We start from the raw sequence: 12,298 nt of genomic DNA, 5'->3' as shown, positions 1-12,298 counted from the left end.
CTGATGCCAATTCAGTGTTCACCACTGCTACCAAAAGTGAAAAGAAGAACATGGTAAAAGGGTCAGCCTACCTGCTCATGATCCCAAACTCCTACATTTTTTTATCGCTAATGTCGTTTGAAGAGTTTATAAAGCAGACAACTGTCAGAACTAGATTATGTGGAAGTGTGGGATGTTTAACCTATAAAATATTTAACTTTCTTAGGAAGCAAGGGTGGCCTGGGGAAAACTGTAAAATTTTTGGCACCCACCATGTGTCAGGCAGTTTACATCCTCATAACCAACCCCTAGAATATTTGGCAGGTATTATTCCCATTTCACAGATGAAGAAACTGCGGATCAGAAAGTGACTTTCCCACAGTCCACAAATGTTATGCGGCAGAAACCAGTTTTCATTCTTAGGTCTGTTTGGCTCCAAAGCTCCATGCTCTTTCCACTACTTAGGGAAAAACTAACGGAGGTCCATGAAGAATTACAGAAGAAACAAGAGCTCATTGAAGACCTCCAGCCAGATGTAAACCAGAATGGTAGGTATTTGTAAAAATCTGGATCAGACTTTATGTAAAGACTTGACTTTTTTAGTTGAAGGATGCAAGAACTGTGTATATAAGTCTTCAGGCAATGCAGATACGTACATGGCAAATAAGAATCATAATAATTTTTAGTGATTTAAGTAATTAATAAATGATTGTATCCTAAAGCAAAAAAAAGGTAAATCTAATAAAATGACCTGATATATAGGAGTATCAAACATTGTAAAATATAATAAAATTAATACTATGGAAGTGTAAATAAAATAATTTATAATCAGATTAAAATGAACTTCAAACATGTAGAAAGAATGCTTTATTTTGTGATGGTTGTGCTTACATTGTAAGGTGTATTTGCTCAATGAAATACTTGATAGAAGGGAGAAAAATAACTCAGTAAAGCAGATTAGAGATATTTTTTAAGAAAAAATAATACAAAATGATCAGGGATGTATTGGGTGTAGTTCAAAAGTTTTAGATAAGAATTGACTACAAAGAAGAAATAAAATGTTTCTCTTCTAAGTTCTCATTATCAGTCTTTAGAAAATATAATTTTTTTTATGTGAGGAGGGAGTACTTTAAATTGCTCGTTTCATTTTCTTTTCAATAACAGTACAAAAGATCAACGAACTTGAAGCTGCTCTTCAGAAGAAAGATGAAGATATGAAAGCAATGGAAGAAAGATACAAAATGTACTTAGAGAAAGCAAGAAATGTGAGTGGCTTATCTTTCAGGGTTTTAGCCTTTGTGAGTTGGGTTCTAATTGGGCCTATCCCACCTCTTCTTGGATCTATGTCACATCGCTTTGCTCCCCACTACCCTGCCTTGCCAGTCAGGTTCCTGGTGCGTCTCCACCTCAGTCCTCATGTTCTTTCCCTCTCACTCATCAGCATCAGAAAATACTACACATGGCTTCATAGGGACAGTTAAATATTGATTGTAGTGACCTCATTATAGAGAAAATGACTACTGTAAGGTATGTAATCTTTAGCTCTTACAGTGAACATTTGCCTTTGTGAAAATTGAGCTTTGCAAATTTGTTTAAATTGTTTTAGCATTAAGTCTGTATTAGACAGTTAATGTTCTAAATGTTCACCAAACTTGTTTAAATTGTTTTAGCATTAAGTCTGTATTAGACAGTTAATGTCTAAATGTTCACCAGACTAATTATTCTTTTCCTTATTTCATACTTTTTCTTAAATATCTGTAAGTACTGTTCTCATAAAATCTTTTATTTCCATGAATATATTTTCCTAATTAACTGTAAGTATTCTCAAAGAATGTTAATGTGCCCTTTTCTAGTTACTGAATAAAAGAAGAGAATTTTATGACAGAGCCTTAAAATACTGCTAACATGTCTTCCCTTGTTATGTTTAAGTTTTTTATTTATTAAGGTGTAAATAGTATCTGCAGCAACAGGTACGCCCCAAGATCTCAAGGCTTAGCAAGATAGAAGTTCCCTTCTTTCTTTCTTTTTTTTTTTTTTTTTTGCGGCACGTGGGCCTCTCACTGCTGTGGCCTCTCCCGTTGTGGACGGAGCACAGGCTCTGGACGCGCAGGCTCAGCGGCCATAGCTCACGGGCCCAGCCGCTCTGCGCCATGTGGGATCTTCCCAGACCGGGGCACGAACCCATGTCCCCTGCATCGGCAGGCAGACTCTCAACCACTGTGCCACCAGGGAAGCCCAGAAGTTCCCTTCTTGATCACACGAAGTTCAGTCGTCAGTGTGGGAGGGGCCGTACTCTATGCAGTCATTCAGAGCCCCGAACTGACGAAGGGTCAGCCTTCTTCACTAAGGGGTTCTCAGATTCACTCGACATTGTCCAGCTACAGAGGAGGGAAGACAAGCTAAGATCGTATGGGACATACGTAATGGATCAGGCGTAAATCTCTTCCCTTGCATTTCATTGGGCAGCACTCAGGCAGGTGGCTGCACCCAACTTCAGGAGGCCGACTTACTAAACATCCGGGCAGTCTGCCACAGTTCAGTGTCTCTGTTACAAATGTGTAAATGCTTTCAGTAGAAAATTTATTGAAAGGTTCCCAGAGACAACAGCTGTTAACAGTGCATTTTTTTCAGTGCCTATTATCTCCGTGATTGTTTACCGTAACACACCCACACACCCAATTTGTATGATCGTATCACGTATGATTTTGATCATGCGATTTGTATTTTTAAACTTAATGTCCTCATGTTTTATAAATATAGCTTCATATTTATCGAGCACCTGTTATGGTAAGCACTGGGAATACAGCAGCAAACAATACACTTGTATATGGAGCAGACTGCAAAATTAAAGAGTTAGCTACATAATATTCTTTCAGTTGAGTAGATATATCATTGTTTACTTAGTCAACATCCTATTGTTGGAAATAGTTTGTTTCCATGTCTTTTTTGCTCCTAGAAATAAGGCTATGGGAAACATATTTATACAGAAAGTTTCCCCTTATTTTGGTTTATTATGTTAATCTTGTTCCTAGGTTAATGCATCAAACAAAGTTATTGGGTCAAAGGATAAGAACATTTTTAAGATGCTTAACATGTATTTCTACATGATATTCTAAAAGTATTATAACTAATTGGACAAAGCAATGACAATGAATACTGTATTCTTGCCATCATCAAATATTATCATTTAAAAGATAGTTGCTTTCTTGGTAAACATGATTTCATTTTTTACCCTTACCCTATTTCAGGGGAGAGGTTAAAATAGTAACATATGTCCATGATAGAAAGCTCAGAAAATATAGAGAAGTCACAACCATACTTTCTATCACTTAGAGGCAACCAATTTTTATGTGTTCTTTGTAATTATGATTTAAAAACTAATGTGTCTGCTTTTACAATGTGTACTTCATAAGGGGAGGTACTTCGTAAGAGTCAGTTGCCCTGACTCTGGCAAACTGCTGCAGCCCCATCTGCCACAGTGCCTGCCACGTTTAGCAGTGAATCGTTTTGAATGAACCACAGTAATGTTTAGGGATATTACTTTCTAGTCTTTTTTCTTTACCTCTATAAACATAGATGAAATTTTCTTGTCATTAAATTTTAAATCTTTTAAAATAGATTTGTAATTAGGTGATACAGATGACCTTATTACTGGAAACTTGTTTTGCTTGTAATTTATACCTAATATTTCTGAGTTGATTTGCTACTGTACTGCTGACTACATAGTTTAGTTCAGTCTCTGAACAACATTCTGATCAAACTTTGTTTTTGCTCACATTTGGTAATTTACATGGATATGATTGAATACTCTAGAATTTGCAGACAAAATCATCAATGTCTATTATATTTATCTTATATATTGAATTACATCTAACTAGATAACGGTAGTAAAAGATTGTTGCTAAGAATTTTTTTGTGTGTTAGTTACTCCTACTTTGTACAGTTAGCAAGTTCCCATATAACTATTGAATTCATTTTAATTAATTAAAAAATGTTTTAATTTATCTGATTCAAGTTAAAGGTAGAAAAGGGTTATTTCAAGACCTCAGTGCTCAAAGCTTGATAAGGCTAAGTAACTATTTCTGAGTACTGAGCCTGGAGAAGGATATTTGATTTGGGGATGGGTATCTTCCCATTTTTGTACTGAATTTTTACACCACTTCTAGTCTGTAGAATGTTATTTTTGTTACTCAAATTAGAATGTGAAACAAGTTATAGTTAGCTCCTGGATCACTTTCTGGATAATGTTCCACTTTACACAAATTTTACACACTGTGTTCTTATTTCAGTATTTGACAAGATAAAGTGAATGTAAGAGATTTGTTTTTTTCCTTTAAACAGGTAATAAAAACTTTAGACCCCAAATTAAATCCAGCATCAGCTGAAATAATGCTACTTAGAAAGCAGTTGGCAGAGAAAGAGAGAAGAATTGAGATTCTGGAGGTAAAACTTCCATATTCATATATCTCCTCTTAATTATTCTGTCAATGTATAATTAACTGCTGTCAGTATTTGCCATTAATGATCAAATTTCACAAGAATTTAGAAGTTAGGAGTGTCATGTTTTAGTACTCAGTATGCTTATTACAAAGCATCTCACAAGCCCACAAGATGGGCCTCTACAAGCTTATGTATCTTGCTCCATTGTATGCCTCTCCCTCTGTATCAGCCAATCATATAGATAGCCCTTCTTTCTAGTAGAGTCCTGCCATCATGCTCCTTTTAATATTATGTGGATGAGAGTTCATTAAAAAAAAACAAAACACAAAGCTCACCCTTTTAAAAAGGTACTACACTCAGTTAACCAGATTCTTCTTTTACTTTTCTTCTCCCAATAAATCAACTAGGAAGGTTATGTTTCAGGGAAATACACTATATTCATTTACTCATATTATTTCTGAGCCAGTAGATAGAGACTGTGGTGGAAATAATTTATTTAAAGCTTTAAAGACTTTAATATACAGAGTACACACCAGCCTTATGGTGCACTTGCTGCAAGTGCTTGTCCGGGCCATGTCAAGTGTTGTAAAAAATCACTGGATAGAAGTGTCTCTCTGAAGAAATACTATTCATTCTTCAGGATCCAGCTCCAGTATCTCCCATTTATAAAGCTCTCCTTGTATATCTTAGGCAAAGTTAGTTGTCTCTTTATAGTGACTCCATGTACTTTGAACTCATGAATTCATCCCACAACAGCATTTTTCTTTATGGCATGTGTCAGAGTGTCGTGAGGGCAGAGGCTGTATCATATCTCTGTACCCCCACGGCATTAAATATCACATCAATCAGAAGCCAAGGTTAACAGCTTTACTGTTAACTTGTCTTAAAGTTGTCACTCCTGTCTGTTCCTCAGTCTCCTCATCTGTAAAATAATGGGACTTGAACTGAATAATCTATGAACTCTAAGTTGCTTTGAATAGTCACTTCCCAGTGAAAGCCAATGAGAATGTGCACCAGTGTTGATACTTGAAATGTAGCTCCTTTACAAGTGTGATGACAAAATGGTGCCTCTAATATAGGGCTGTGAGGAAAATCTTCAGTTAAGTCACAGCATGTGGGCCTTTAATTTATGTGTAGTTATCTGTACACACACTGCAAACAGTAAAAAGGAGAAAACTAAAGTTTATAGCAGAGGTTATTCTGTCTGCATCCTTCTCGGGCAGTCTGTCTGGAGTGGATGTGAGCGAGAAGATGGGCATCTTACCTCCTTTGTTTCCTGTATGCTTTTCATACCATGAGCATCTTGCTGTAGGAACATTCATATGTTTTAGATGCCAGCTATATCTGGCGCTCCACAACGTGTACAAAATCAGCTGTATTAGAGTAATTAAGAAATGAACGTCAGTCTCTAGGGTGGCACGCAGATAGGGCCCCGGGCAGTGTAGCATACAGTCACCAAGGACTGAGACAGAACAATTCTTGCTAAGCTTTACAGGAAATTTTAAAGGATTTTCTGGGGTATTTTTCCCTACATCCTTTTTCTCCTTAGTTTCAACTCTCCGCAGGTGCAGCTTTGTTTTGTCACCTAAGCCAGTTGTTACTTTTTTCTCTAGATATAGGGGACAGTAGCATAAGAATCACTCGTTTCTTGTTTGTTATTGTTTAATATCTGTTCTACCAGTACAATTCCTAAAATAAAGATTTATTAGTCACAATCTTACTCTTTCCTAAAGGTGCTGGGCATGCATTTCCCATGATTCAGCTTTACAATTTGTATACTTCCTGTGCCTCACAATGCATTCTTCCCATTCTCTTGATCATGGGCATAGTGAAAAAAATATTCCATTTTCAGTAATTTGGGTTTGTTTCTGGGATTTTAATAGTCCTCATATCTTTTTCCAGAGTGAATGTAAAGTAGCAAAATTCCGTGATTATGAAGAAAAACTCATTGTTTCTGCCTGGTATAATAAGGTGAGTTGAAATTTAGCCAGTGAATCGATGTTTAGAACAGTGTTTATCAAACATTTTGACCATGAACCACAGAAGGAAATATACTTTATACTACAAATTAGTATGTGTTCATGTTTATGTATAACTGAACAAAGTTACCTTGACTGTGTGTGTTGCACTCAGGTGTTTTCTATTACATTCTCTCGTTTTCTTTAAATGTTGATCATAATCCAAATTTACTTTATATTTTAATATTTTTAGTTGATTTTGACTTTGAAAACCACTAAATTGATTTCATGACTCACCAACCTTTAAGTTAATGCACATGAAGCACTCATACAGTTCTTAAACATTTTTAGAATCGCCTTATTTGAGCTAAAACATTTAATTTGTGCTTCATAAAGTGTTTCTATAGAAATACGAATGTCTGTATAATGCAAAATTAATTGCTTCTAGTACTCAGCATGTATTTTAACATCCCTAAAGCCTCTCAGTGTATCCTTTGTTGTATTTTCTTTTTTTTATCCAGAGACTGCTCTTTAAGAATTGTCTATCTGTCCTAACAGAGAAAATAGTATAAAATAATTCGGTATATTTTATTTTGTCATCCTTAGTATGGTGGGATGTTTTCAAGAGTAGCATTTCCTGATGTATATGGTTCTTTTGAGTATTCTAATCAGCTAGCATAGATAATAACACAGCCATTATCTACCTTAGCTGCCATTTATTTAGTACGAGCGAATATCAGTTTATAGACTCTCCACATGTGAAGCCTGTGCTTCACCATGAAGAACTGGTTCTCCATCCTCAAACAAACATGCCTTTTTCTTGCATGTCATCATACTTTTTGTCTGTGTTTTTTCCCTCCCTTCTCTATTTGGTGAAATCTGGCTTAATTTAGCAAGACCTTGAAGGAGGTTGTGTGAGGTGTCCCCAGAACCTTCCTTCATGGGTTAGCCATCCTGGTTAAGATTAGGGACAATGTATTATTTTCCTTGTTGTTCTGTGGCCTCTTGATACATAAATCATCAAAGATATTAGAGCCAAATAATGCATTATTTAATCATTTCTCAACCCATATTTTTTGAGCATTTACAATATTGTTGTCTATTGTACTAGTTACCAGTGAAGCTAAGTTCAGTAAAATCGCTTTATGTGATCTAGTGAGAGAGGAGTAGTGACTTCTTCCCTTAGTAAGAAACCCAATAGCCACAACTACAGTAATTTGTCACGTACTGATATATAGCTAGACCATAGTAAATTTGAACTATTCTGTGATTCTCAAACTTTAGCATTCAACAGAAGACTTGTTAAAACACAAACTATTGGACTTACCTGCAGAGCTTTTTATTCAGTAGGTCTGGGTAGAATCCACAGGTATAATTTGCACTTTTAAATTCCCAGTTGTGCAAACGTTAATCCAGAGACCACACTTCAAGAACCATCGATCCTAAGCTTTTCTCTTCTGCTGTGTCTGCTCATAATGGCTGGAGTAATGGCCCCAACACAAAAATTTGCCTTGGGACTTTTTTCTATTGTTATAATTAAGCTTAATTCTGGAGCATTATTTTAAGCTACTGTTTTTAACAATTTCAAATTTAATGGGTCAAAATAGAGAAACAGGGATTTATGCCTTTGTTTTCTCCTTTCTTACTGGCATTATCACGTGGAGTGTAGCTCCTGAACCCTTAATTTTTCTATAACAATGAGGAAGACACCAGCTATATAGAATTGTTTTGAGGATTAAATGACTTTGTATATATGGAAAGCACTTTGCAAACTCTACATAGTCATGTTATTTGTTTATTTCTGTTCAGAGTCTAGCATTCCAGAAATTAGGGATGGAATCTAGACTCGTGAGCGGCAGTGGTGCTTACAGAGACACGGGGGCTTGTGCTCCTGCCCGGTCTTTCCTAGCACAGCAGCGGCACATCACCAGCACCAGAAGAAATGTCTCTGTTAAAGTTCCTGCTACGACATCTGATTAAACTGCAAAAGAACACATAAACAGAAGTGCCCTTAAAATATTTTGTATCTTTCAACTAACTACCAGGTTGGAAAAGAAGCGTATGATTCCGGATATCAGCTATTTTAAAATCAAAATGCATAAAATTAGTCTTGCCAGCTGATTTTGAAAACAGAATGTGAAATTAGCTATCTGGGGAAGCATGTGTGAATAAATGGAAGATATAATAAGGCAAAAATCTCAAACATTTGTCTTTTGAGAGTATTATATTATTTCAAATTGACTTTGTATATTTTAGTTTAATGTTTTCGGTTGGACCAGTAACTAATTTGCAATGTGTAATCGGTAATATGTAATCTAAAAATACATCTATTTTTGTGTTTTGGTATAAAAATAGTTGTGAAAAAAAATAGTTGTGAGGTAGGCACGTGGAGAACTATACAAGAGTTATATTTTTTGACTCGACCTACACAAGGCTTTACCTTTGTCCTCTAATTCTGTCGCTGAATGGGTATATTTTATCATGTAATGGAAGATATAACATTTGGAAGATTGGACTATTAAAATGACTTCTCCATAGTAGAAGTCACTTCTTGGCAATTTTGCAGATTTAGAAGAGGTCACAGTTCTCATATGTACCTACTATAAGCTAAGGCTTCTGTACAGCATGGTTGAAATGTTAAGGGTATAGAAATGAACTGACTTTAAGAGATGACTTTCTGATGGGAAGCAAGCTAAAAAATATACTTCGTGTGAAATGCCCACACTATTTTAATATAATTAATGAAGATTACAATTATTATTACTTTTAAGCATAAAATTATCAGGGTTTCTGCTAAAAAAAAAAAAGATGCATTAGTAGTTTTGCCTCTTCACTGAAAAGAGATAGTGAAGTAGAGGAACAATTTGGAATCACTTTTTTTTTTTTTTTTTTTTCGGTACGCGGGCCTCTCACTGTTGTGGCCTTTCCCATTGCGGAGCACAGGCTCTGGAAGCGCAGGCTCATGGGCCCAGCCGCTCTGCGGCATGTGGGATCTTCCCGGACCGGGGTGCACGAACCCATGTCCCCTGCATTGGCAGGCAGACTCTCAACCACTGCGCCACCAGGGAAGCCCTGGAATCACTTTTATCTTGCTTACTAATTAAGGAATTTGTCTTGGGTTGAGTTTATGGTATTCAGTTCATTTCTGCCCAAAGCTCCTTTTTTCAAAGGCATTACTCTATTATTTTTGGTCATTTTTAAGAGTCACACTTTGGAATTTTAATTTAGTTGAGTTAAATCTGTGCTGTCCAATAATGTAGCCAAAAGTCACACTGGCAATTTAATTAAAATTAAAAATTCAGTTCTTTGGTTGCACTAGCCACATTTCAGATGCTCGATAGCCATATGTGGCTAGTGGCTACAGTACTGGACAGTGCAGATATAAAATACTTCCATCATTGCAGAAACTTCTTGGACAGTGTAGTACTAAATCTTTTTATAATAACTTGGAAACACTCATTGATGTTAGACCACAAAAATGAAAAAAAGAAAAATGTTAGGACGATTTCAGATATGAAAAATAATTGAATTATGATGTAACTAGTATCTTACATTCCTTATGGTTGAATACCTTATGTTGTGACATAATCTTTCCAGTGCTATTCAGAACTACATACCTATCAGCATATGTCTAGACCACGGGTCAGCAAACTTTCTGTAAAGGGACAGATGGTCAATGTTTTAGTAAGTATTTTAGGTTTTGTGGGCCGTATGATCTATCGCAAGTACTCGACTCAGCTGTAAGTATAAAATCAGGAGCCATATACAATATGTAAATTAAATGGGTGTAGTTATATTTCAGTAAAACTTTGTTTGCAGAAACTGGCAGTAGGCCAGATTTGGCCTGCAGGCTGTAGACATCTGTTCTAGATTTTATTCTTAGCTTTTTTTTTTTTTGCAAATATGAGTATCGTTCCATTTACAGTATTATTCATTTAGATACTTGGTTTTTATATTCTATACCAATAAATGTTTTCTAATCACTGAAAATATAAGAATTTCATACTATATTTGGGTCTCTGAGATTAGGGAGCATCTGTCAGGATATTTTATCAGGGTTACTTCTTTTGACTACCTCTTAGATTTTGGTGTTCTTTACTGGTACAAGTATATTGTTGGATTTCATTTTCCTGTATTATTGTAGTCTCTGCTTGCCTGTGACTTTTAGTGAAATGAAATAAGCTTTTGAAAATATTTTAGCATGCTAATTAAAATTTTCTAAATATTATAGCATTTTGGTACATTTTGGTCAATGTCAGATATCTGCTCCTTTGGTGTTTACTACTTGCTTATAATTGAGATTTCACAAGCTCTTCAAGCTCCCTTTTAATGAAATTTATTGTAAAACATCAATTTCAATAAATTAGTATTTTCACAGTTCAATTGCTTATAAATTTTCAATCATTATATTTGGAATTTCTGAAAAATTCATGTAATTTCTGAATAAGGATGTAAGGCTAGATTCTTTTTCCTAAATAGAGAAAAAGCAAATTTTGTGATTTAGCACTTTTCTAGTTGGTAGAATTTAAAATGCTCAATATGTATTTATACTAATAAATTACTAATGTAATTTAAAGTTCTGTATTATTGTGATTAATCATATGGAAATTCAGGAACTGATCAGAAGTGAGAGTCTTTTCCACATCTGGTTAGTGTGAGATTGACACCCTGTGGGTGGTAAAGCATTATAAATATTCATCTTGAACCATGATTATACATGTCTGTGCTGTGAGGCTTGAGTGCATATACCAGGGAAGAGAAATTCAGCATTTATCTCTCTGATTGATAAGGAATTGAATGTCCCAGTGATTATAAAGTAAAACCACAGACCAATTTGGGAATGATCTTTGAGTATTTGCTCTAAGATTAATAAGTATTCCTTTACCTTTTTAAAATAAAAGTGTGTATACATATGACAATGATGTTTATCCTCAGCTTAACTTAATGTATTGTGAAATATTTGAAGTTCACTCTATTTTTTTTAATGAATAAGGCTGTTGAACTAATGATTTAATATAGATTAAGAACTAATGTCTTGTCTAGAAACATTAAACTGAGTGGCCCTTACTCAGATGTCATCGTCTTTGATAACTGGAGCGCTCATTTGAATGTCAAATAATGCTTCTGCATCTACACCTGTTGCTGTATAGTGGCACATGTGGCCCAGTGGGTTGGCTTTTAGGCCACAGTACTATCTGTTTTAGGTTCTCTATATGTATATTTAATGAGAAACATTCCTATGTAAAAATGTGTGTATATGGTTGTATGCATACATTCTTGTTGTGAACCTGTACCTTGCAAAGAAGTAGTTTGGAAATTTGTAAAGCACAAACATAAAAGGAAATCGTGTGCAGTTATTAAACTTGATGGAGCTTAAATGTAATTTTTAGTTTATAAAAGGTTCTATTTTCTATGGCAAAGACTTTGACACTTGAAAAATAGAAGCAATACTTGATTTATTTTTGTATTTAGTATATTATTTTAAATAAATGATTGTCCAATAACAATACTTGTCAAATGTTTTAAAGTAAATAAACTTTCCGATTCTGTGTCTGATATGATGAATTTTTAGTGGGTACAAGTGCACATTTGTTGCTTTAAATAAAGGACTTAAATATTTAGATTGGTAAAGAAAAAATAATTCTAATTTTTTCATTTGTTTTTGTGTGTGTGTGTGTGTGTGTGTGTGTGGTGAATGATGTGTAAAAATGATTTTTTTGGTGTGCTCTTTTATATCTCCAATTTGCATTATCATGGAATCCAGAATATTTCTGGGTTTTTTTGTGTTTTTTGGCAAAGACTACGACTATATCCATTCTTTCTTCCCTTCTTCCTTTAGCAATAGAACCCCATACTTCAGCTTGTTATATTTACCATGGGGTGGGGGAGTTAGATTAACTACTTGCCAGATTCCCTTGTAA

The 12,298-nt window shown here is 35.0% G+C and overlaps 1 protein-coding gene across 2 annotated transcripts in view; it reads left to right on the top strand.

Moving 5' to 3' along the window:
* HOOK1 (hook microtubule tethering protein 1) overlaps window positions 1-11,981 on the top strand; it is a 67,503-nt gene extending 55,522 nt beyond the window's left edge. For both annotated transcript variants that reach the window (XM_082833283.1, XM_082833284.1), the window contains exons 18-22: window positions 445-527; window positions 1,144-1,244; window positions 4,321-4,422; window positions 6,322-6,390; window positions 8,187-11,981. In XM_082833283.1, coding sequence (XP_082689409.1) covers window positions 445-527; window positions 1,144-1,244; window positions 4,321-4,422; window positions 6,322-6,390; window positions 8,187-8,357 — 526 coding nt within the window. In that variant the 3' untranslated portion in view covers window positions 8,358-11,981. The remainder of the gene's footprint in view (window positions 1-444; window positions 528-1,143; window positions 1,245-4,320; window positions 4,423-6,321; window positions 6,391-8,186) is intronic.
* The last annotated feature ends 317 nt before the right edge of the window (window positions 11,982-12,298 follow it).

This window comes from Leucopleurus acutus, assembly GCF_964270905.1.
Source record: "Leucopleurus acutus genome assembly, chromosome: 2".
Lineage (NCBI taxonomy): Eukaryota > Metazoa > Chordata > Mammalia > Artiodactyla > Delphinidae > Leucopleurus > Leucopleurus acutus.
Note: the sequence above shows the minus strand (reverse complement) of the source record. Positions and strands in the feature narration are given on the sequence as shown.